Here is a 26334-nt window from a genome sequence, read left to right on the forward strand (position 1 = left end):
AATATAGATATAGTAAATGGAAATTATAGCAGATATTATATTATAGTAAGGACATATAACCTATAAGATATAACAATGTAATAGATTACTGAGAATGAATACTTTTTTTGGATTAGTTAATTATGTAAATTGTTTGTGTCCAATGTGTAAAATCTAAACTGGGTAGATACAATTTGGTACTAAAATGTGACGATTTATGTTTGCATCATTTTTTTATCCTCATTTTCTATCTATCTATCTATCTATCTATCTATCTATCTATCTATCTATCTATCTATCTATCTGTCTATCTATCTATCTATCTATTTGTCTATCTATCTATCTATCTGTCTGTCTATCTATCTATCTATCTATCTATCTATCTATCTATCTATCTATCTATCTATCTGTCTGTCTATCTATCTATCTATCTATCTATCTATCTATCTGTCTGTCTGTCTATCTATCTATCTATCTATCTATCTATCTATCTGTCTATCTATCTATCTATCTATCTGTCTGTCTGTCTATCTATCTATCTATCTGTCTGTCTGTCTGTCTGTCTGTCTATCTATCTATCTATCTATCTATCTATCTATCTATCTATCTATCTATCTATCTATCTATCTATCTATCTATCTATCTATCTGTCTGTCTGTCTATCTATCTATCTATCTATCTATCTATCTGTCTGTCTGTCTGTCTATCTATCTATCTATCTATCTATCTATCTGTCTGTCTATCTATCTGTCTATCTGTCTGTCTATCTATCTATCTATCTATCTATCTATCTATCTATCTATCTGTCTGTCTGTCTATCTGTCTGTCTATCTGTCTGTCTGTCTATCTATCTATCTATCTATCTATCTATCTGTCTGTCTATCTGTCTGTCTGTCTATCTATCTATCTATCTATCTGTCTATCTGTCTATCTATCTGTCTATCTGTCTATCTATTTATTTATTTATTTATTTATTTGTTTGTGTATTTATTTTTCGATCTATTTATTTATTTATTTATCTATATATTTATTAATTTATTTATAGATCAATATATTTATTAATCTACATATTTATTTAATTATTGATCTATTTGTTTATTTATCCATACATTTATTAATTTATCGATCTATATATTTATTTATTTATCCATATATTAATTAATGTATCGATCTATATATATACATATTTATGTATAGGTCTATCTATTTAGTTTTTTATCTATATATCTGTGTATTTATTTATCTTTATATTCATTTTCTCGGTGTTCTTCCATAATCTGTTTGAGAAACTCCAATTCCTAAACTCATCTAATAGTCGGGCAACACCAACACGTTTTAAAATATGTATGCGCATGCGCACGAAGCCGTTATTACGGTACTTACCGGAAATGCCGTGCGCTCCGCAGCTGATAAGGACGTGGTTCGTTCCGGCGAAAAAGTGGAGTCCGCTGCCATAGGGCAGCCGCGTTTAGTGTGGGATTTATCCCACTGTAACCGACCATATCACCTCTTTTTAACCCGGAGGAACTCCCTTTTACTCTACAATGACACTTTTGCTGTTTCCTTTGGAAAACGTCGACACAGTTCGCGGCGGAGTGTTCTTATAGAAACAATGAAGGCCTCTCGCAGTCTCCATTAGCTGCTGAAAACCCGGAGCTGCGGTGGATTTAAAGCCAGGATTAAAACGCTGTTCGACGCGACGACGAGACTCGGCCCGGTGAGTTATCCCGCTGTTTCTATGCCGGCTCTGCTTGTTATCATTGTTATTATTATTACTGCCGTTATTATCATCATTATTATTATTATTTTGGCCTATTTTAACCAGCGGGTTAGGCAATCTGGTGGAGAAAGGAGCTTTACGATGACGCTGTGTGGAAAATCCCAGCGCCGTAGAGGGTGAACCGTGCTGGATTATATAATATAATATAATATAATACAATGGTGGACAGATTGGTGCCTTGTATGTTGTTGTTTTTATATATTTCACTAGTTAAATCAATGGCCTTCTCACGGACGCGGTGGTTTTCCGTGACCTGCGCCAGCCAGTTAGATTGGTTTCGTTATCGTTTAAATCGATGTGTGAGCGTGTTTCCGTCTCAGAATCCATGCAAAAATATCTACATTCGGAGCCTGAAATCGGCTCGCGTCGATGTTGTTTTGCCCTCCATGCAGACTATAAACCATAAACAGTCCGTCCGTCTTCAACCTTGCTCCGAGAAAATGGCTTTGGTCCTGCTCTCTCTCTCTCTCTCTCTCTCTCTCTCTCTCTCTCTCTCTGTGTAGAGACCTCCACCGCAGTCAGACCTGCATTTCAGCTTGGATTGGAACTCTATTTATACCTATATAACAACAATTAGATATGTGTTTTTTTTATGGAATTATTTTTTTCATAATTTTAACCTAGTTTTTTTTAACCATTTGAACCTATCCAAATTGTTTTCGTTGGCCATGGGCACAGTTTGCTGCTGTCACTTCTGCATGAATCCCGACGCACTCCCCTATCCCTCCCTGTGGATCTGTCAGAATGAATATTCCACCATCATGGTGATCAGTGATCACCTTTGACCTGTTACTACTATGCTATTCACAGGCCATAGGGTTGAGAAATGCTGCCTTAGTTAATGTTGTGATTGTTTGTTCTGCAATACTGGCGTTATGGTGTTTTTCCGAAAAATGTCGTTTTCATATGCTTCTGTGCTAAATATATTCAAAAGTGAACTATCAAATAGTTTGTTGATCATTCTTCTTCTTTTCGTCCATCACCTTTTGTCTGGCAGCCATGAGCTCCCAGCTGCAGGTCTTTTCTCCTCCCTCCATCTCCTCCAGTGCCTTTTGCCGTGTCAAGAAGCTAAAGGTGGAGAGCAACCTCTGGGATGTGTCCACTACTGAAGGTTACGGCTCTCTCGCTGTCGGCCAGGCGGGGTACGCCTTTACCCCGGCCATGGCCGTCCCCCCCTTTGCGTCGTCCCTGGTGTTCCCACCGGCCGCGCCTGGCTCCAGGGGGCAGGTGGTGGTGCGGGCGGCCGACAGCACGGGCAGCGCTCCCCGTGGCTCCAGCCGCCGCGTCAGCGAGCAGACGACCTCCTCCTCTTATGCTCACGCCCACACAGAGACCTCCTCCGACACCAGGAGCCACAGGCATGGCCAGAAGAGGAAGGTGGAGGAAGCCAGCGAAGGCAGCGGCAGTGGATGCGGCAGCGTCCAGATATTAGAGGAGCTCTCAGCCCCCGCAGCCGCTTTCTCCACCCGCACAGGCGGCGGGGGAGGCGGGGGCACCGGCCAGTCCATTCCCCACTCGGCACCCACCACCAAGAGCAGCAGCTCCAACGGCGAGGGAGATTACCAGCTAGTACAACATGAGATCCTCTGCTCCGTGTCCTGCAGCTACGAAGTGCTTGAGTTTCTTGGAAGAGGCACTTTCGGGCAAGTCGCCAAGTGCTGGAAGAGGGGCACCAATGAGATAGTGGCTATAAAGATCCTCAAGAACCATCCATCGTACGCTCGTCAAGGACAAATTGAGGTAGTCTGGCTGCACCGTGTTAATGCAAACCTCTTTCACCTTGTTGAACTCAACACCTCTATGTAGGGAAATGCACCAATGGTGTTTTCTTTTTGAAGAGTACTGGGTACTCCCTCAGGGTACCTGCCAGTACTAGTGACAATAATAGTGACATCACTTACACTGAAGACTGATTGTTATTTTCACAATTTATTAACTGGTTTGTGTAAAATAAATACAAATAAATACTATAGAACATGAAATTGTGACCAACTTTAAGAAATGGAATGCCAATGGAATGGTCAACTTTTTTTTTTTTTTTACCAGCACAGTATCTGTGCACTCATACTTCTAGGTATGCACTACTAAGGACACGTGAGACATATCTGTAGTTTAGGGACAAGTAACCTGTTCTTCCTTTATTCTTATTTATTATGATTATTATTTCTAGGTTGGTATTCTCAACCGTCTGAGTGCAGAGAATGCTGATGAGTACAACTTTGTGCGTTCGTACGAGTGCTTCCAACACAAGGGCCACACCTGCCTGGTGTTTGAAATGCTGGAGCAGAACCTGTATGACTTCCTAAAGCACAGCAAGTTCAGCCCGCTTCCCCTGCGCCACATAAGACCCATCCTGCAACAGGTTGGCTTTATATGGAATATATTCATTTTAATTTAAATAAATATTAAATTGTTCACTTTGTTGTATCAATTGTAGTTTTACACGCCATGTAATTGTGGTGTGTTGCTTGTTGGCAGGTGGCCACAGCTTTGATGAAGCTGAAGAGCCTGGGTCTGATCCACGCGGACCTGAAGCCAGAAAACATCATGCTGGTGGATCCCCTCAGGCAGCCGTACAGGGTGAAGGTCATCGACTTTGGCTCTGCTAGCCATGTCTCCAAGGCGGTCTGCTCCACCTACCTACAGTCCAGATACTACAGGTTGGTGGCCAGAGCAGTTTCTGTATGATCTATAAATGCAGTTTATTTTTTTTTAAGTTATAATTTCGAGGTCCTCATTAAACACTCATTATTGTTTATACACTGATATAGATGTAGCTAGATTGGAGTATTTATTACTGAGCCAATGCCTTAATTGGGTAAGACACACAATGGCTAAAGCCAAATTTGTTTATTAAAGCATATGTCTCAGTGATTTGCTGACTGTGTTGTTTTTGTGTCTCTTGTTCTTCTTCCCGTTTACTGCCTCAGGGCTCCAGAAATCATCCTGGGCCTACCCTTCTGTGAGGCCATCGACATGTGGTCCTTGGGGTGTGTGATAGCTGAGCTGTTTCTGGGATGGCCTCTCTACCCCGGGGCCTCTGAATATGACCAGGTTAGTACCAATATATCTCAGACCTTCCCCACTGTAAAACAACAGATGTTTAATCTTCCCCGTGTGGAGTATTGTGTGAATCCAAAGCTGCTTTCACACATGAACGTCGGACAATATCCGGATAATCAGGAATGGAGCTACCCTTTCACACATCTATAGGTCGTCCTCAGACGAGCCTTCCATCGTTGTTTCCAGTCATCTCGGTTCTCATACATCTGGCCAGCTCGTTGGTGCTTTGTGCTCCCGCATCATTCTTGAGTACATCCACATATGTTAAAGTGGGACGTCCTCGTGACCGGTGCCCATGTGTTGGCTCCCACAGTACCAGTTTGCTGGCTGGCAGCAAACACATGCAGCACACAATTGGAGGTGTCGGACGTGTTTACACTACCTGGAAATACTCCGATTGGTTTAGACGAGGGGCGGAGCCTGGGTAGAGCGTGCAGGAGGCAGGACGAGACGAAATGACGCTGCGGAGTTTTAGCACACCCAAGATGGCGGCCGATACTACCGACTTATCTTTTTTGCTGTTGAAACTCCATGTACTTGGACGTAATGTAACAGAAGAGTGGAAAGGAATATAAAGGAAAAAGCCACTCCGTGCATGAAGATCCGCACACTGGATCTGGCGCATGATGGAGACGTCATCAATACGCCCACTCGCTCGCTATGAATGCTCCGGACAATTACCTGCTCTGTTCACACATACCGCTCAATCGAACATTAGGCAGACTTTGTACTATGGTGCTGGCTGGGTAAAGTCCGGATAATGTTCGATCCAAATTATTTGGACATCTGGGTTCACCCATACAGCTCCTCCGGATCATTTTAGGGTTGCAGTGCATCAAAAAAGTGTGAAAGCAGCTCAAGGTGGTTAAAAGACGTGTTCATAACATATAAACATTAAAATAATTGAGAGCATAACAAAAAACATGCATGATTGAAGTAATGCAGTTCCTAAACACAGTTTACACAATGACCTGCTTGAGGGTGCTGTCACTGGTGACAAGACTGTCTTGTGTGGGCCGGGTTGGGGGAACAGTCACGAGGGTTCGAGTACAGTCGGGCTTTATTGTCCTTCAAATCAAACAAAAGGTCTCAAGAAGAAACCCAATTGAAATTCACAGGCGCTCCTGCACCCCCGGAACACAAAACACACCTTTTCAGGTGTTTTAATGTGCTGTGGTCAGGACCCCACATACACACACACACAGTGCAAGAGAACCCAAGGCAGTTTCAAAGCCTCTCAACCAGTTCAACTACCCACAGCTGTGTCTGCTGCCGGTTGAGCCACTCCCTCCTCCACCCCCCACGATAGCAGACGCCAAACCACGCCCCCCTTCCGCAGTCACTTTTATTTTACCCTGCTAAAAGTGTATATTGTCCTCCAGATCCGCTACATCTCCCAGACGCAGGGCCTCCCAGCAGAGTATCTGCTGAGCGCCGGAACTAAGACCAGTCGCTTCTTCAACCGAGGCCCTGACTCCAGCTACCCACTCTGGAGGCTCAAGGTACATACATCAGCATATGTTAACGGAGCTTAAATGAATCATGCCAAAGCTTTTAGCCATTCTAAACTGTTTATCAAGCTTTCGTTAGCCATCTTTAAACAAGCATTGGCATAACAAGTCTGATTTGTGCCCTTGGATCCAACAGCATACCCCCAATGAAGCTTAAGCTTAAACTTATTAAGCGTTTTCTTTTGCAAAATCAATCCAAATGACTCAATTCTTAGATTTTAGGATACATTTTTATATGATCTCATTGTGACCACCATTGTAATGAACGCATTTAGCTCAACCATATTGTTCCAACGGTCTTGCTGAAGTCTGTTTTGAGAACAGTCAATTTGGTGTATCAAGTTGACCACAAAAGTCTCCGTCTTACAGACTCCATCAGAGCATGAGGTGGAGATGGGAATCAAGTCCAAAGAGGCTAGGAAGTATATCTTCAACTGTCTGGATGATATGATGCAGGTATTTTTATTATTTTGTTTGCAAATACTTATGACCTGTGGTTGTGTTTTTTTTTTTGTTTTTTTTTTTTATTATTTTATATGAAATTATATTCATATGAATGATTCACAGACTGGGACGATCTTGCCCCATGGACACAATAAACATTACTGTATTTATTTGTTTACAAGGTCAACCTGTCATCTCATCTGGAAGGGACGGACATGTTGGCTGAGAAGGCTGATAGACGTGAGTTTATAGACCTCTTAAAGCGAATGCTCAGATTGGACGCCGACAAAAGGATCACACCCACGAAAACCTTAGGACACCCGTTTGTCACTATGAGCCACCTGATGGATTACCCTCACAGCTCTCAGTGAGTACACGCAGCGCAATTTGCTGACAGGGGCCAACTCGCAGACCATTGGCGCAGGGTTTCTTGGTGTCCAGTTGCTCATATGATGATGTTTCCCTTTTCAGTGTCAAGTCGTGCTTCCAGAATATGGAGATCTGTAAGCGGCGGAGCTCCTCCTACGAAAGTGGCAAATCCCTTTACTCAACGAACGCTGTTCCCAGTGCTGCGGCCGGCAACCTCACCGTCACTTTCAGCAGCCAACTCAACCAGCACAACCAGGCACGTCACACTCTCGCGCACACACAAAAAACATTCCACTTTTGATGTGGCTAGGGCTGTCACGATCATGGAATTTAGTTAGTGATTTAATTGTCAGACAAATAATTGCGATCAACAATTTGACTGTCTTTTTATTTTTTGTCATTACATACCACTATCATAGTGTAATAATACACATTCACCTGAGGAATAAAAACACAGAATATGAGAAGAAAAAAATGTGGGTAGATGGTTAATTGCCTCAATCAAACTACCATATTTCCTCAAATATAAACCGGTACTCTTCGCCCAGGGTGGAGGAGCGGGGTTCGGGCAGGGATGTGGGCTAAGCCCCGCCGGGCTCCTGCCCAGACCCGGAAGTGTCGGTGGGACTGAAACGGCTTAAGGGCTGAAAAGATCATGGAAACGAATCAATAGAACTGTAATCAAAGTTTTCTATTGTAAAATCTAAAAGATATATAGTTTCAATACTTGGCACAACTGTTTAAATATTGTGTTGTAGAAGAATCCTTGATTCATTCATTTTGATCGACTTTGCTTTGTCGTCCTTTAATCCGTCCGGCTGTTGTTGCATATGGAAAGTGTTGAGTTATTAGCCTATTAACAGCATAATGCAGTAGCAAAAATAACAGGGCAAACAGGGGAGGATCAGAAAAAGAGAGGGAATTAAGACAAGATAAACCTTTATTTACCCCCTGGGGGAAATTCAGGTTTCAGAGTGGCAACAGCAATGAGAATGAAACACTGCAGAGGTACATGTAAGAGGGGTCCAGAGCCAAACCAACAACATAATAATTAATAATAATAAATGAATAAATATAACTATGAAAATATAAATAATAATATAGAAATAAAACACTCGGCCGCTGGCCCTGAATTAGATAGAAAAGCCTTTATTGAAAAATAAAGGCCTGGTACACTCAGCACTTGAGGTGAATAAAAGCCTCGGCCACCATTTGAGGAAATTCATCTTTCAAAGTTTGGTTAAAAAAAAAAAATCCATAAAATTTGGATGGACTTTCATGACTTGAGAATCCTGAACAATTTTTTTCAAATTATTTCAACAGTATTTCAATTATCTGCAATCAATGCGATGAGGCGGTTATGTTATAATTGTGACGCTCTCAGGAGTTTGCTAATCAGCAGACTACTTCTTTCCTGTTCTACCAGGTGCCTTCAGCAGGGGGCACGGTTCCTCTGCTCAACTACCAGCCAGCTCTGTACCAGCAGGCCACCATCAACATTCCTGGGCTGACGCAGCAGAGCGTTCCCATCCAGGCTCGCCCTGCCGGGCTGTGTGGCCAAGCAGAACCCTTCCAGCAGACCCTCATAGTCTGTCCCCCCTCCACCATCCAAGGTAGTAGCAGCACCTCAACAAGATCCATTTGCCAGACAAATAGATAGTGTTTTTTGCTTTTTTCTGCTTTTTTTGTCCTTCTTCGACACTGTTTTTTTTTTTTTTTTTTTTTTTTGTGTTTGTTTTTTGGTTACCAGGGCTACAGTCATCCAATAAGAGCTCCAGCTTCCCTGTGCGGATGGAGAACTCTGTGCCCATTGTACCTCAGAACCAGTCTGCCCAGTCATTGCAGATCCAGCCAAGCATGCTCGCACAGGTAAGTCTGTGACAGGTGTGCATTTCTGAAAGGCTGTTTGGCGGGGGTTTAATCACGACATACCATCATAATGGTAAATGTTTTCCCCTACTGGTATAAACACACCCACATGCCTGACTTGGGTGTGTTATATTTGTGTTTATCAAATTACAACAAGGTACAGTTTTCTGCATGAAAACCGTGGACAATGTGAAGTACATTGGTTAACAGAAAAGACGAAGAAGAATTTTGGATTTTAACAAACATTTACTACAAGTCTCTCTTGAGTTGGTTATTGCCATTAGAATAAAAAACATTTTTTTATTCTCCTCGGCCCCCACACAGTTTAAAGGGCGTGTGTATATACTTCGGCTTGGATGCTGTTAATCAGGTTGGATGGAAAATGTAACCGTCCTCAATTAGGTGGGAGAGCGAATACAGATGTTTATAAATGCATACACATAGAATTATTTAACTATAATTAATGAATAGAACCCCTAACCCTACCTGCAAGGCCACGAATGAAGACCTTTGTGTAGCTGTTAACCACCTCAACCCTCCAACCCGGGTTGCTATGGTTATAGGGGGGGGTCTGGTCTGGAGGATTCCCTTTTGCTTGGATTTGTTGAAGGTGTGACAACGGAGTCTTCCAGTGTTTCCGTATTTGTGTTTCCTCATCGGACAGGAAGCTCACTAGGGCGGTGCCGTCCGCAGGTTCGATCAGCTGGCCGGAGAAAGCATGTTCCCCTGTGGATGTGATTCTGAGTAGGACCCTAAACCTGTCCTTCCTTTACTCCCCCCCCCCCCCCCAGGGCTCCTGCACACCCCTGATGGTGGCCACACTGCACCCCCCTTCAGCAGGCATAGCCCCCCAGTACTCTATGCCCCTAGGGCTGGGGACTGGGGTGGGTCGGCCTACGCTCCTGGAGCATACAGCCACAGTGCTGGTAAACCCAGAAAGAACTCCCTGGAGAGATGCATCCTACTTTCTCTACCACTAACAGCGTCATCTTTCTACCACCCCCATCCAGCAGCCTTCCCCTTGCCCTTTTCCTCCCCTCCTGTACCACTCCAGTGTTTCTATTGTCAAGTCTTTATCTCCGTCTGACGCCTGCCTTCCCTTGCCTCACCAGCTCTCCACCCTCCTCACGGTCCTGGTGAACCCAAACCATTTAACTGAAACTATAACAATACAAGACACATAGTGTGGTTTAAAAACAACAAAAAAAAAAACATTGGAAAATGAGAGGTTATGAAAACACCTTAGTCTCACAGTGTCTTGCGAGAGGCCTAAAAAGTTGCTTTTAAATAACCCTTTATTTTGGAATTTGGAGGATCAGTACTTTGTTTGGGCATCCCAACCTTTACGTGGTGGTTTTATTTTTTTATTTTTTATCCAGTTCTCAATGAAACCCGTTCCTGCAGAGCTTTGCTGAGGCTCTGCTCATCTTCAACAAAACCTTCGTGTTCTCAAGACTTTGATTATCGCCGTGGTTGTTCATGAGTTGGAGCAGCCGTTCTGCGGGACGGGGCTCCTTGAGGACCCAGCGGCAAACTGCCTTCCACTGTGCTCACACTCATTCTTTCCCTGTAGGTCTGAGCACGGAGGGCATGCGCCGCTGCCTCTGCCTGCGCTTTGCTTGCAGCTTCTTGCCGCTCCCGTTCCGTCCTCACCTTCTTTCAGGGCAGGAGGTCGCGGTCCACGAGCACTAACCCTGCCCCCCTTGATCCACCCCTTGATCTTCCTTTTTCTGTTTCAGCCCAGAATAGGTGGCATGTCCTTTTTTTTTTTTTTTTTCTTCTCCCAAATACAGCTTGTCAGCAGGTGGTTTGACCCCAGGGAGTGAGTGAGGGTCAGATGCTTTGCATGGTGGAGTCTTGTAGACATATTGCTCTAATAAGGGATTGGCTTCTTCACGGCTGCTCTGTGCCTCGTCCTGTAGAGGAGAGCGACCCCCCGGTCACCGTCGCTCTCTGAGCTTCGCCCTTGTCTCAGCATGGCTCCGTCTCAGACCGTTCACCCTGATATTCACAAGAGCTTGATGGACTTGGCAGATCCATCAGACTGAAGTGTGTGTGTGTGTGTGTGTGTGTGTGTGTGTGTGTGTGTGTGTGTGTGTGTGTGTGTGTGTGTGTGTGTGTGTGTGTGTGTGTGTGTGTGTGTGTGTGTGTGTGTGTGTGTGTGTGTGTGTGTGTGTGTGTGTGTGTGCGTGTGTGTGTGTGTTCCACCTCAGCAGGCCTGGCCCACCGGCACCCAGCAGATTCTCATCCCATCGTCATGGCAACAGGTCCCAGGCGTGGCCATCCACAACTCAAACCACCAGAACGTTCTCAAATCTCCACTGGAGCCGCTTCACTCAGACGCTGCCGCCCAGCAGGGACACAGTTGGAGGTGGGACGAAGACTTCACTCTCAATGCCTTATTCAATGTCTTGTTTAAACCTTTTGCCATTATTGTTTTTCAAGCTCACGTCTACTTTATTTACTGCTCTGATCACACTGAATGATAGATGTATTTAATTTAAAAAAAAAAAGTAAAAATAAAAAAAAGTCTGTGGATCAGCTGTGTCACTCCTTTAACCTGTGCCTCCACCAGGAGCAGCACTCAGGCCAGGTCACAGCAGGAGAGGAAGAAGGTGAAAGCCAGACGTGGGGAGAGCAGGAACAGGTTGGTAAAGCTCCGATGCCCAGGCGGGGAGGGAGGATGGAAGAGGCGTTTGGTTCTCGGTTAACTTTTTGAAGATAAAGCGGATTAGGTTTAATCTGGTGAGACGGCAGTGCCATGTTTCGAAATGATGAGCCAGGACAACTTTGCGGTAAAGCTGAATATTGTTCTCGTTTCGCAAGGGGTATATCTGCCGCCTCGTTGTTTAGCGGCATTAGCCCGGCGGCCTGCAGCGCCGTCTTGTCCCAGCCCATCGTCATCTCGGACACGCCCAGCCCGGCAGTCAGCATCATCACCATCCACAGTGACACGGACACGGAGGATGAGCGCAAGTTCCATCCCGCCAGGTCAGCGCGCACACACACACACACACACACACACACACACAGCGGTCACACAGTCACACACACACACACACACACATACATATATATATATATATATATATATATATATATATATATATATATATATATATCAAAATACAACCTTTTTGTTTTCTTTCGAGATATAAAGGCCTTTCCAGTAGTTCATTTTCAAAGCGCGCCACTGACCCGGTTGTCCTTTGCCGCAGTGTGGGTCTGAGCCAAAGGACCAACGTGATCAGCTGTGTGACCGTGCACGACTCTGACTCGTCCAACACCAGTCCCCTCACCCCCCTGACCCGCACCTACATCCCTGCCAGCGTGGTGTCGTCACGCCAGCCCAAGTCCCTGGCGGTGGTCGCTCCCTCCGTCAAATCCCAGGTGTCTGAGCGGGGCGCGGCGTCCCACGCCCGACTTGATACTGGTGAGCCGCCGCAGCCATGATGTGTTTTTTTTCCTCATGATTTTGAATTCCTATTTAAAATACTGTCATGGTGTTGATTAGAGCAGCGTGGCTCACATTTTGAATGTTTGCTTTGTTTCCACCCAGTGAACTACATGAAGCCTAAACGATCGTCCAACCGGCAGCCCTGCAGCTCCAGGGAGAGCCTGGAGCGCCAGGGGCTCGTGCCGAGCCAGTCCCACCCGCTGAACCTCAGCCAGGTGAGGCCTGCCGCCACCGTAGGGCTTCGGTGTTTCCCTGATACGGTTGGATTCTGCATTGGGAAGTGAGATCCAAAGAGCGGCTCTGGTGTTAAAACCACATCACTGCCGGGTAGCAGGCTCTGCGCTGGAGAGGAAAAGCAACTCGCAGCTGAATTATTATACGCTTTTCTATTATATTTTTTTGATCTGCGTTATAAGTTCCTTGTTAGACCATCGGGCCTTTTTAAGATCCACGCACAGTTCTGAGTGACGAGCATTACTGTTCTCCCTTGCCACCATTAAGCTGTTCAGTCCTTCAGAGTGTAGTTTCCTTGCAGGCTTTGTTTGCGTTTCCCGTCTGAGTGTGGCTCTGGTGCGTCCAGGTGCAGCCGGTGGTCTCCTCGTCTCAGGAGCGTCTGGGGGCTCCGCACGGCGTCTCCTCTCTGCGCCGCCAGCAGACCTTCCCCACCGTCTCCACCTCCGCCTCCCACTTCAGCTTCCCGGAGGTGTCGGCCCTGGCCTCCGCCCCCGGCCCCGGCCCCAGCCTGTACACCTACCCGGCCTCGGCGGCCCTCTCCTCTGCCTCCCAGGCCATGGAGCAGCTGCTGGGCCGCGGGCGCGCTCCACCCGGACACTCCCCCTCGGCCTACGCGGCGTACGGCTCGTCCGCCTCCTCCCGGAGAGATCCAGTCGCTCACAAGGATTCGGTGGGCAGCCTGCTCCATGGCCTACCGGCGGCCTACCAGCACCAGTTCGCCGCCAGTTCACCCTACGTCAGCGTGACGCCCCGGGCCGAGGCGTACGCCGCCTACCAGCTGAGCCCCAGGCGCCTCACACAGTACCCCTACCTATAAGGCGCCGCGCGCGCGCCATTTTAACCACCAAACTAATTCTACTTCCTCCACACACCACCACAAAGGAACTCCTGAATCCACATTATCGGTAGATTGACTAGTGGGCGGGTTGGGTCACTTATTTAATTGCTGCATTTCACTATAAGGAAACATTTTACTTATGGCTAGTTTTACATGATATTTTGGACAATTTTAGTATGTTTTTTAAAATGTTTGGCATTATTTGGTATTGTATTGGTTTACCTATCTTTGGAGAAGTATGTTTTAGTTTAACCCATATTTTACTCCTCCTCTTATTCAGAGTGTAGAATAAGGCATTGTGGTAAATGTTATGTTTCCTCTGTTAATCCTGAGGCTGTGTGTGAAGAGAGATTCCTCCTTCCACGAGCTGCAACGACACTTTGGCTGAACCTAGAAGCCTTGCACACAGAGGCTAGCGGAGCACTAGCTGAAAAAGGTTTTTGGGTCATTTTGTGTTTCACGTGTCCCACACTAGTCCGGCGACTATTCCCCTGTGTTTTGGCTTATGTGTTTCGCTGTCTCACTACCCGTGTCTCAATTAAGTGTTTCTTTTAATCAAGCATAAATTATGTTTTGTCAGGCGGGGGGAGGCTTTCGCAGAAAAACAAAAACTTTCTCGGCACCCAAAAGTGACCACGAAAAACTTTTGCGATGGGTTTTGCTCACGCTGGAAAAGCGTTTGTTTGGTTTTTTTTTTTTTGGGGGTTTTTTTTCGTTTGTTTGTTTTTTCAATATTTTAATTTAAATGCACATGTGATTTCACTCTTAATGTGGTGAGTGTTTAGGCAGGGCCAGTCAGGTCGTTATGCAATAGAATCCTTTTAACTTTGTCAACTGTGAGTGCTGAATGTATTAAGTTATAAGTATGGTAATGAATGGCGTGTCCATCTTCAGGAACAAATTAATCACGTTTTAATGTGTAAAGATAATGGACTTAAGGGGAAAAAAAATTTGTTGTATCCCTCCCCAACCCAAGACATCTTTTCGAACTCCCCGCTACTCCCAAACCTGCTGATCAGTAGCCAGAATAAAAAATGGATTTGTTAGCAAGCTTTTCCAAATATTTATATAACAGAACGATGAGATTTCTTATCATTTAATTTTTTTGTGTGTTTGAGTAGAAACTAGCAAAAATACTAGCCATGGAAAAAATAAACAAAAAAACAAAACCTATAACTGACTGCAATATGATTAATAGAGAGCCGTAAAGGAATACTCTCTTTTTGGGTTATAGACTTCTAACTAAGTTGTACAATATTTTATTTTAATTTTTTTTTGGGGAAGCTCTGTAGCAGTTTCAGCTCTGATCAGCATTTAGTGTGCACACACCTCACCAAGTTTGTGCTGTCTCATAACAGTAAAGAGTGAACTCTGATATTAGTGTGCATTGTAATTTAGTTTGGAAAAAAAAAAAATTAATAAAAAGAGTTGAAACTGTACAGTTTTCTTATCATGCCATGAATTTCTTTATCCAGTCACATACTGTAGGACGACGTGATATTATACATGCAAATCTGCAACTGGGCTTTGGTCTTGTTTGGATTTAGTATGGTGAAATGTAGACTATATTAATATTTTTGACTCGCTACATGCTACTGTATACGGTATGGGTAGTAATTATTGTTGGGTTGTCTGTGTACTTAACAATTTCATGCGCACTGTATTTTTTTTTTACATTTTATTTTAATGTCTTATTTGGTAGCAATACTCAATGTGGTTGGAACTACACAGTCGAATTAACCACTTTAACAACTTAATCTGCCACGGGCCGTGGTCGAATAAGTTAATTCTCAAAGTGTGTTATTCAGAGCCCAAAAAAAAAAAGGCTTTTTAGTTATTCCTTCCTGTTGTGTTTGCATCCATACTATTATTAATGTCAAACTATTTAACTGTTTGTATCTCATCTTTCCATGGTATACTCAAGAGGCTATCTGGTAGACTAATTCAGGGAAACAGTTTCAGCTCAAATAATCCACTATCACTGTCTTTTTTTGTTTGTTTGTTTGTTTGTTTGTTTGGTTTTTTTTTTCAATAAAATAACCTTAAGTCCGCCATGGTTTTATTTTGTCACCGTTTGTCAAGAATGGGTTGACGCAAACATTCCCCAAGCGTTCCAAAGACAAAACAAATGGCCACAAACCACAACTTTTTAAAGACAAACTGAAATACTTTGCACTGGGGTACGTGGTGTAGGGGCAGGTGGTCCCCCAAAAAACAAACTTTCATGGCGAAAAAATAAAATAAAGAATTAAATTAAAAGAACATCGAACTTAAACAATCCCCACCGGCATGAGTGAGGTGTGTGTGTGTGTATATATATGAATATTGTAATATGTATGCATATTCAATATATACCTAAAAAATAACTCAAATAAATAAAATCATATATTTTTTTGCTGCAGCTGCTAAATGACTTCATATCATAAAGTCGTTTAGCTGCTGTTCCGTACATTGCCGCTAGGGGCGGAGGTGTCGCTGTAGGGAACAGCAGCGTTTCGTGAAAACGCCGATTTCCCTCTAGAGTCCCTGAGGTTCCACAGCGACCTCCGAGCAGCGCGGCGGCGATGCGGGTCGCCCCCAAACTCCCAAACCCCGGCGGAGGAGCGGGTAGGTGGACATCTGTCAGCCGGGCCGGGGAAAACCAATCGCGGCGAACCGTGTTTGCCGCGACACGGACCCGGCGCCTCCGCCCGCACAGGCCCGTGCTAGCACTAGCCAGCGTCGCCATGTTGCGGCGCTGGATAGAAACCGCAGCGGAGGACTGGAGCGAACGTCCATTCAAATGAGATCCAGAGACCTTCGTGTCGTTCGACGCGAGCGTCACGTTTAATGTGAATAAGAGCGAAAAGCGTCCGTCGTGTGTAGGGGGCCCTCTTTATTAAGGTCGAATTGAACGCGGCGCGAACTTTAAACGCCATGTTGTCACTCAGCCACACTCTTACTGTGACCTCAACTCTCTTTACATTTTCCAGAACTTTCCTCAAGTCTTAACGAAGGAAACGCCGTTGTTGTCATAGCGTTTCCCCTGGTAATTCTTCAAATGCTGTATTTGTTGTTTCGTCAACTAGGTCGGATCCTTATTTCGACATTAGCGTGTATTGAATAGTGCATTGTATTCATGGGTCGGTACGTGTACAAATAACCAGGAGCCGGACGGTAATGCAGTGTGTTTATTTTGGGTGTCTTGTATAAACATAACTACGTTCCTTGTAATAAACGTGTCGAGGGGAACATCAACAGCTTATTGATCAGAAAATAAGAAATCAAATGAACGAGTAGGGATATTATATTATTAAGACATAAACACTAAAGAAAGCCATGATCCGTCTGATGGAAGGCCAGGTACTAGTGTCGTCCACGGAACCACCCCCAACATCTTCACCCCCCCCCCAACCTTTCATTCAAAATGTACAGGTTTGCCAATCATCTTAGATTAGTCACTCCCTGGAAACACGGTCCATACCGTTGTCTTAAGTTCGGACGTAGCACCGCGGTGAGGAAAGAAACCCACCCGACGATTAACACGTTGGGCATGGTGCTTCACGGCGCCTCAGGAAACCCCACCTCCGGAAAGAACTTCGCAGCTCAACATAGTAATTAGGAAATGGAAAGGTGGGGTCTGCGTGTCGGTGTTTTTGATCAGGAGTGAAAGTGCGACGCTGCAACAAAGACCGGCGGGCGAGGCGGCCAGGAGGTCTAGTGTGAAAACACCCCCCACGCACACACACGGTGTGTTTGTCCTGAGAAGACAGCCATGTTGGTTAATGGGGGCTAGTCCGTGACATATTCTCACCGTGCGACTTTACTCCCTGTACAACCACACGTGCAGTAACCAGGCGGCAGCAGATAACAGCCTGTGTTGGAAACATCCCACTTGCACAGTTGATCAAAGTCGACATCGCCGAAAATCTCCGGCGGCGGTCGAGACGTCTGCGTCGCCCACAGGCAGGAGACGATGCAGCCGCTCTTCTGCGGCGCCGACACGGGGTTCCAGGAGGTGCGCTCGCTCTGCAGGGCGCCCTGGATCTCTGCCCAGTATGGGTCGAAATGCACAGTGTGCTCCTGGTGCCTTCTGAGGATCATTTGGAGGCAAAAAAATAATAAAAATAACAGGCCGCAGGATCTCTGCAAGAAGCGCGTGGTTCTGTGATTTCTCAGGGCGTCTGGATGCATCCGGGTCCGTTTAAAAAGAACTGTCGAGAGCACGGTAGAAAAAGGAAAATTATACAATCGCAGAAGCATTATTTTAACACATTGTATAAAAGTTGTTTTATTGGGACAGGGATTGCAGAAAAAAAGTGAAATAAGATGAGTTCATAAGTAAAGCACAACAAAAATAGAACAATTACTTACTGAGATCCGTCGCCTTCCTCTGTAGTCGAAACAATTCGACTAATGCTAGAAACTACAGCGAGTCTGTTCCTGTTGGGAGGGGGAATGTAGATAAAATGCTGCAAGGAACTGCTCAAGCCACCCTTGCTTCTGCAGAATTCTGGTTTGCCCAGAAGCCACCAACTGCAGCGAGCACTATTTCGTAATACACTCGATTGGAAAATGGCGCCCAATCAAAAAGATACATTCATAAAATGTCCTGCCAAGCAGGTAAATTTATTTGTATTTACTATGAAAACATACAATTTCACACAAAGATAAGTGAAGCATTGAAATTTGGTGTATAATCACACGAAAACACTCATGTACAACAGAACAGCGAGTGTTTGTTTTCAGGCCGTTTCCACTCCTGTGATGATCGGTGCACAGTAGAACCATTTGTAATAAATGCAACGCACGACAGTAAATTAGGAGCAGTTACGAGAGCCCGGGCCCTAAGCCTGTGTGTTGCTATCATCTCTGTCACTGCCTTGCTTAGCAAACATTTTTATTGGACAACAACAGACTAACCAAGGCGACGATTATAAATTAAAAAGAAAAAAGGTCAAAGAAAAGTGATCAAATCAAAAATATAGAACATGGTTGTGTCTTTATTCAAATCTATAGAGCCGTCGCTATACTGGTCAGCTAAGCCAATTAAAAAGGTATTGGTCACAAATTCCTTCTGCATGGACAGACAGGGGCGGCAGTTTGGCTCATGGGTTGCTGGAAGAGGGTTGCTGGAAGAATACCCAAGTTCGGGGCTTTTAATATGCAAAGTGAATAATGAATCAGGAGTCATGCGAGTATGTGATTGACTAGCTGTGACTTGTTGCTCACCAACTGGTGCCAGAGCGCCACTAATCTTTCTGGGCAAATTTGATTTGTCAAATACGTGAAGCACCACCAACACCTGTGCCGGGGTCTTGCATATAAGCTTTTTGAAACACCCACATTGAAACGACTTCTGTCCGATGAAAACACATTCCTCGGAAGGAAGAGATTGAGTCATGTACTCATTATGTATATCTACTTCTATAAATGCTGAGCAAACCGAGTACCACAAAGGTATTTTTAGCTGCTATCAGAACTCCGGTGAACTTTGCCAGAATGTAATACACCACAAATACAAATACTCCTAATGTACCAAAGTGATCCCGCACAGGTGAAGGATCAGGGATCGGATGCAGAAGTTTTATTCTGACATTTCTTCACTTAAAATACACACCAGACAATTTATCTGGAGGAAGTTGTTACTTCACTAATAAACTGTTACCTTGGTTTAATGAACCAACTGCTTTTGCTGCATATGTTATGGTGTGACACACTCAACTTGAGACTTTTTGACATAACCAATGTCTGAAATAAGCAACAAAGACACAAAGAAAAGGTTAGAACGCAGACGCGGTGGGATGTCCTTCAAATGACCTGACAAGATGAACATGGCTGCAACAAGGAAATTTATTAAGGCTTAAATTCTTCTCTTTCTTGAACCCATGAGCCAAGCAAACCCTGCTATTGTTGATAAACCACAGAGTGGATCTCAAGCCGTGATATCGCTCAGTCCAATCCACTGCCGGTCCAGTCCACTCCCCACCCAACCTTCCTGGGTGGGTTGCTTTGATATTCCATCTTTCAAAGTCTGTAGTGGTGGAAGCAGTAGCGGTGGTGGCAGAGGAGGGTGGGGGGATGGCTGAGGATTTTAAACCCCACCCCCCCAACTAGTGTGTTTTTAAAAGGTGTAGTTCGCCAGCCAGCTGCAGCTCCTCACTCCTGCGCTATGCTCCTCAGCACGTACTTCACCGTGTAGGCGAACGCCGCAAAACCTACGATGACAAACAGGTTGGCCAGGGCCCCGCCCAGCAGTCCGTGGTTGCGATTGGCCTGCTGCAGGCCGGGGGCCGGGTTGGCGGCCCCCAGGGGGGCGGGCCCCCCGTTGAGGGCGGGGAGGCCGTAGTGGGCGTGTTGCGGGTCGCCGTCGGGAACCACGTCGGGGAGGGGTAGGGGCTGCATGCGGGTGCTCAGCTCCTCCTGAGCCTTCTGCTTCTGCTTCATCTCCTGGATGAAAACAGGGAAGAAGGTTCGGATACATTGTGACCGGACAAGGACGAGGCTGGAGTATGACACGAGGGATGGGTTTCCTTAGGATTTGATCGATACTACGACTCCTACTGATAGTTCTCATCGGCTCTTTGTGAATATTTAGCAAGAAAAAACACGGATAAAGAACAGAATAAATAGTTTTATTATTACATATACCAAAAATATTTATTTAGCCGCAACGACATCATTCTAAATAAATCAGTCTACTAGACTATAATAATAAATAAACAAACTGAAACAGCACATAAAGTGAATAAACTGCAAAGGGCTACAGCAAGTGTTCAATAAACATTCCTTAAAACGAACAATATAAAATGTTAAACAGTTAATCAAACAAGAATCTATGTATTGGCGAGGCAGGTCTCAACATATAGAATTCCAACCCACCCCCATTATTGTTGGAACGACCACAACCCCCCAAATGGGCCCCACTTGTCTGCTGTGACTTGTGCAAGTTTGTTTTGAAGTGATCGCTACACATGCAAAACCAAAATGAAGGGGAGTGATATGTATCGGTAGCAAAAAAAAATTATAAATAAAAAAAACAACAACAAAATGCCGTAAGAAAAACAAAAACATGGTAAACCTGTGTGTGTGTGTGTGTGAAAAGACAAGACTCCAAAAGAGAGTGACAGAGACAGCGGCAACATATAGGCATATCAGCATTTCCGTTATCCGGTCATTGTCGGTTTTTGACCGGGAAAATCTCTCCGATCATAATGTCTGGTGAAAATAATGCACTCTAAGCACAATTCTAATTGGTGCTGGTGATAAACCAATGACGATCGCCATAATTTTTCCTTTTACCTGCAGATCTGTTCATTTCGTTCGGCAAGTTGCAGCGGAGAGCCAATTGGTTTGGATTATCTAAAGCTGACCTTTCACCTCTAACCAATCACGTTTGCCCATATACGGTATTCCATAACCATTCAGTTCGGGGGCATCACTCACTCACTCACACACTCACACACTCACACACACTCAGATAATCACATGCTGTATACTTACGTCGACTACATCAGGAAAGAGTTCACAGAAGACTTTATCCTTGAGGTTGAAGGCCAAACTTTGGGCTGACAATTGTCTTTTCTAAAACAATAAGAACAAAACTAAATTCACACCAGATACAAGGGAAAAGAAACGCGTATGACGGTGTGTGTGTGTTGTGAAGTTCACACACCGTGTAGTCGGAGGTCTCGATGCTGCCCAGGGTGGGACCTTTCTCCACCATGAAGCTGAGCAGACCGGTGAGGATGGTGGACACCGACCAGGCAGGGTTCCACGTGTCTGGGTGGAAGTCTGTGATGGAGAGGCATAACCTGCACCAAAAAGGAAGGAAGCGTTACACCCCAGAGGGATCAGAGGCAGTCCGATTAACACAACAACCTCAAACAACATTCACATAACCAACAAAAACAAACAAGTAATTAGGAATATTTAAAAGCTCTAAAGGAAGAATCACAATATCCTCACCTTGTGTTGCACTTGAATCGGCCGTTGGGTGTTATCATGTAGATGCTAGGAGGCTTAAAGGGGAATTCTCGTGGGAATATAAGCTTTCCGTGATAATAGCCTCCTGTGGACCAGAGATTAGCGAGTGATGAGACCTCATCACTAGAGATCAGACTGACAACGTGTAGACCAGTATGCACAGTACGGATCAGTAAACACAACAGTAAAGCGGGGGTTATCTGGGGGCTGCTTGTTTTGGCAAACAAATCATCAGCACCACTTCCCAAGCATCCTCAAAGATAAGAAGCGCGATAAAAAAAAAACAGCATGGAGTAAGCCTGGCGTTACATTACCTTCGTAGGGTGTTTTCTCTGGACCTCTTACAACATAATGCCTGTGGAAAATGAAACATTCTTGTTAGCAATTAGAACGACTGTCAAGCCAAGTGCTCCTTTTCATTGAAATATGTTAGCAAGACTAATAAAGCGAAGCGCCATGAGTTATCGTTATCAGACAACAATAGAAGATAGTCTCATGATCATATGAGCCCAGCCCTTGTCATAACGCTAATGTTTCTTTACACATGTGATCAAATCAGCATTACAAATAGTAAATGTGGCTCAGAACATGATCTACTGGTTGAAATCAGCACAAAGCGTGCTGGGAGGATGCTGACGTAGATTAGTACTTTTAGTGGCACGCTAAGCCACGCCCCCTCCTCATCCCCATTCCTGGCCCATTTCTTGGCATTTTTCTCAATTTTGCAAATGAGGTTCAAACCGGCAGCTGAATTTACTTTGTAAAAGATTTAATGATCAAACCATCAGTGACTGAATCAGCCATTCAGCTGTGTTGGTCCCCAAAAATAAGATATAATATGCTCCGCTACTGGGAGTTGTAGTTGTATTCGTGCAGCGCCAGACAAACAAATCACCGGAAGAGGATTAAAAACCACAGATACGTCCTTCGGCCTGTATCCGGTTCAAAACCAAAACAATCCTATGTCAACGTAGCCGCCATATTGGAACGGGCAAGACCGTCACGGAGGAGTAAAGGGGGGCTAAGTAGGTAAACGGGGGAAAGGCACAATTTGCATTGGAATACTTTTAAATGTAATGGATTCTTGTATATTTTTTGCCCTTTTAATATGAGGTGCTGTGTGTTAATACAGCCTCATGTAACCATACACATAACACTAACACTAACACTAAGAAGAAGAAGAAGAAGAAGAAGAAGAAGAAGAAGAAGAAGAAGAAAGTCAGTTCAGGGTAGTCATTATACAAAAAGGTAAAGAGTGGAAAAGAAAACCTTCGGGTTTTCGGGCCTGAATCCAGGGCCCGAGAGACGACACAACAGCCTCTCCAGCTTCACCAGGAGGGGAGAGCGTACATACCATTCCAGGATGTTGGAGGGGAGCGGCTCTGCACAGATGTAAGGCACGGGGTCTTTCTTTATTCTGAGGTAATCCTGCTTCAGGCGCTGAGTGGCTGTGGTTGGAGCTCTCTTGTTCCCGTTGCTGTTCATCTAAGAGACAGTTCACAACAGAGACACAAATCAACTCTTTGCATTCAGCAACTTCAACCAGAGAGAGACAATTCCTGGTAAAAGTGTGCAGGCCCTGTGTGGCCATTCTAGTTTGTATGCACGTGCTAGGAGATAGTGTAGGAGAGTGTAGGACACTGATGGCAACTTGTTCTTCTCTGAAACTGATACCAGCCTGTTCTTCTTGTGATTTAACAGCAGCTCACAGCCAATTGTAATGTTGCATTACCGCGCCCTTCCTCTTCTGCGTGCGTGACTGACGGCGGTAAACCTGCAGGAAGTCCTCCCCCCTTGCCGTGTCAAGGAGAGCCCCTAAACACTCAGCTCTATAGCGGGAGAGTTGTGACATCACAAAGACATATGATGGTGGGCAGGGCTACATGGGAAACTCCCCTAGCGTTTACATTTATGTGTTCCCATGGCGACTGGGTTTGCGCAAACAGATATATTTCTTATTTTTCCCCCGGACAAATCTCTAGGGCAAACCCAACTGATCACAAAAAGTTGATCAGTTGGGCGGAGCCTTCCACAAACTAAGAGCCCACAACTCCCAATCAAGACCTTTTGTATATATTCCACGTCTCTTACTTGATAACTGTGGGAGTTAATAGTAATAATACAATAAATAATAAACAGTAATATTAACAATAAATATATCTGCAGGCAGAAATACACAGGGTTCACAGTTTATTCCTTTTATCGACATAGGTTTTTTTGGTTTCCGTGAAATGCATCACAAGTCACAAAGATAACAATCAACATGGCCTTACGTCTGCATGTTTCTCTTCAGGCGTTCAGGTAAAATATTTCTGAAGAACGGTGTTTAAGAATTATGATTATTCCTGGGTGACGCAGTGTGCCACACAGGAATTTTAGTGGTGACTTTTTTCCCTCTAACTACACTTTCAATGAGTAATGTTTCCATGAAACACGAAAAATGTTGTGTTTCTTTGAGTAATTAGCATTGCACGGCTTCTTTTTTTTCCCCCTGACGCCTCACTGGATCTTGAACTCATCACTCAGTCGTACGTTCAAGTGGACTCAATGTGGTCACGGGTTTTTGCGGATCACTGTTTTTCGTGTTTTGTTTTTTTCATGAATCCGGAAAAGTAATGGGGACCAAAGAAATAGAATATCAATCAAACAGATCCACAGGCATCTTCCAGGTAAGAAAGTACATAAATATACACGTAAACACATAGTTTGTAATGTCGAACCACTACACGGCGACAGAGTCTAGGCCGCACACTGGACAGGGTGTGAATGTACATTCTAAAATCAGAACCTCCACATTTATAGTAAATAGTATGATGACATCATAAAGCATGTTACTGTAAATCTCATCTCCTTCATTTTGGTTACAAATAGTGGCATGTCGGTCAAGCACGACCTGCTGAATATTTCGGGTCAAAGTTGTTCAGTTTTATACTAATATCTGCTCCGTATTTGGATCGATTTGGATGAATCTTCAACTACGAAATGTTTGCGACATACCGGTTTAAACAACACCCCAACCGTGCTCGTAGATTATGTCGTTGTGTTCCAGATCGTTTTACCCAGGTCGGACATATTTTGGCATTGAATGCCTTGGACCGCGTCCGTCAAATTTTTGGACCATGAGATGTTTGTGACACGCCAGCTCTAACAAGCCGTAAACTGGATTTGCGGCTTCTGTCGTTCTTCTATGACACATAGTTTTAGATTGCCAATTTCAAGAGAATTTCCCTGTGCGGGCTGGATCCCATAATAAGCAGAATAGTAAGTATGCGGTTATGCCAACACACCCGCTTACTGTAAATGGCGTGTACTGACACATCCCATCCATTCACATATTGTGCCAACATGACGCTCAAAAGGACACAGGAGTGGGGACCCGCTGACCCCCACGTCCCGTCATGCACCGGGTGTCTACCGGCTGGCTGCAGCCCCACCTGCTTCCTCAACACCCGCTGCCTCCTAATGGGTTGTAAACAGCTGGTTTTAAACACTTGTACACAAATGTTTTTATTTCATGGGAAACAAAATCGATATAAACAAACCAAAACTTTTATATTTGTATACATGTTTCACATCGTTCGTACTAGAAACAAACACAAGGCAAACCGAACCTCATCAGCCCAGCGAGCTGACACTCGTTTCTCACCGTGAAGCTGTTCATGTCACCGTGTAGTGAAACGAAGGGTTGTGTCGCTGCGGGACACGCTCCGTCCGCCCAGTTCAACACCCGTGACACCACAGGAGGATTACGGAGCTCAACACTCAACCGCTAGCGCACCACGGCAAGCTACGGCGGCTAGCCAGCTAGCCAGCCAGCTAGCCAGCCAGCCAGCTAGGCCACAGCGGTGTACACTTCCACAACCAGCGACAGCCGCCAAAAGCACATGAAACGTGTTTGGTCCGGACAAACCTCTCTGGAGACCCCGATGGAAGCAGATTTCCAAGGCGACACCCGCTGCAAAGCCGCTGCTTTCCTTCGTAAATCCGGAAGGGATCAGCCCGATGACACCGACCTGGCTGGGGTTAGCTGCGGCAGCACTCAGCCGGAAGCAGCAAATCACTTCCGGTCTCAAAACAATAACGATGATGTTTTTATTTCTATTATGTATAATGGGAGCGGCCGAAAAGAAGAGGAAGAGGAAGATTTATTCATATTTATATGTATTTATATATATATATATATTCTTATATGAATATTCTCTCTCTCTCTCTCTCTCTCTCTCTCTCTCTCTCTCTCTCTCTCTCTCTCTCTCTCTCTCTCTCTCTCTCTCTCTCTCTATATATATATATAATTTATATTTTTTATTATTATAAATAAATACGATCTTTCGAACGGTGAATAGTGAAAATAAAAACATCAAAATAAACAAATATATTTTTGTGTAGAAAGATTTAAAACAAAGACAGTGGTGAGTTTTAGAACTGACACACATAAATATTCATTATCATGAAATTTTACCTCCCACATTTCATTGTTATACACAAAATAAATAGGCATTAAATAAGCCTCTTAGAAATGTGTGAGATCATTATGTCATTAAAAATGGGATTTATTTATTTTTTTATTTCATTTTATTTTGACAAAACAATTGTAAAGAAAACAGATTACCACTTTAATATTATCATAAGTGTTTTTAAGAAGAACAGATAAGAGTTTTGCTGCTGTATGTGGGCAGAGGCCTTTAGGTGAGGAAACAGAATCTATATATATATATATATATATATATATATATATATATATATATATATATATATATATATAATTACAGATTTTTTTGAATTATCTCAAAATGTTCGCAAACACATACGTCTAAAAGTTTGAAAA

General features: G+C 44.3%; 2 protein-coding genes across 4 annotated transcripts; one reads left to right on the forward strand and one right to left on the reverse strand.

Annotated features, from left to right (window-relative positions):
* The first annotated feature begins 1413 nt into the window (after positions 1-1413).
* hipk1b (homeodomain interacting protein kinase 1b) lies at positions 1414-15596 on the forward strand. Of its 2 annotated transcripts, XM_080000567.1 has the most exons (18): positions 1414-1696; positions 2757-3499; positions 3930-4121; positions 4238-4419; positions 4690-4813; positions 6205-6324; positions 6703-6789; positions 6960-7144; positions 7249-7402; positions 8573-8759; positions 8897-9015; positions 9807-9941; positions 11229-11386; positions 11591-11662; positions 11842-12006; positions 12234-12448; positions 12575-12687; positions 13053-15596. In XM_080000567.1, the coding sequence occupies exons 2-18, from the start codon at positions 2759-2761 to the stop codon at positions 13521-13523; spliced, it is 3420 nt and encodes a 1139-aa protein (XP_079856693.1). In that variant the 5' UTR covers positions 1414-1696; positions 2757-2758; the 3' UTR covers positions 13524-15596. The 2 variants fall into 2 exon arrangements, with proteins under 2 accessions (XP_079856693.1, XP_079856694.1); XM_080000568.1 differs by lacking the exon at positions 9807-9941.
* A 3766-nt stretch (positions 15597-19362) lies between these two features.
* Positions 19363-25537, reverse strand: ube2j2 (ubiquitin-conjugating enzyme E2, J2). Of its 2 annotated transcripts, none has more exons than XM_080000800.1 (7): positions 25420-25537; positions 22864-22994; positions 21824-21864; positions 21492-21594; positions 21199-21337; positions 21027-21107; positions 19363-19970 (listed from the first exon to the last, which is right to left on the reverse strand). In XM_080000800.1, the coding sequence occupies exons 2-7, from the start codon at positions 22992-22994 to the stop codon at positions 19683-19685; spliced, it is 783 nt and encodes a 260-aa protein (XP_079856926.1). In that variant the 5' UTR covers positions 25420-25537; the 3' UTR covers positions 19363-19682. The 2 variants fall into 2 exon arrangements, with proteins under 2 accessions (XP_079856926.1, XP_079856925.1); XM_080000799.1 differs by having other exon boundaries at positions 19363-19973.
* Positions 25538-26334: the final 797 nt, after the last annotated feature.

This window comes from Zeus faber (genome assembly GCF_960531495.2).
Source record: "Zeus faber genome assembly, chromosome: 5".
NCBI classification, from domain to species: domain Eukaryota; kingdom Metazoa; phylum Chordata; class Actinopteri; order Zeiformes; family Zeidae; genus Zeus; species Zeus faber.

Bases quoted from the DNA above. Each gene is read 5' to 3' on its own strand.
- ube2j2 (XM_080000799.1), bottom strand. From the start codon at position 22,994: ATGAACAGCAACGGGAACAAGAGAGCTCCAACCACAGCCACTCAGCGC. The intron at 21,595-21,823 runs GTAATGTAACGC...TCTGGTCCACAG, and splicing joins AGAGAAAACACCCTACGAAG to GAGGCTATTATCACGGAAAG. The intron at 21,108-21,198 runs GTGTGTGAACTT...TTATTGTTTTAG, and splicing joins TCGAGACCTCCGACTACACG to AAAAGACAATTGTCAGCCCA.
- hipk1b (XM_080000567.1), top strand. From the start codon at position 2,759: ATGAGCTCCCAGCTGCAGGTCTTTTCTCCTCCCTCCATCTCCTCCAGT. The intron at 4,420-4,689 runs GTTGGTGGCCAG...TTACTGCCTCAG, and splicing joins CTACAGTCCAGATACTACAG to GGCTCCAGAAATCATCCTGG. The intron at 11,387-11,590 runs GTGGGACGAAGA...TGCCTCCACCAG, and splicing joins CAGCAGGGACACAGTTGGAG to GAGCAGCACTCAGGCCAGGT.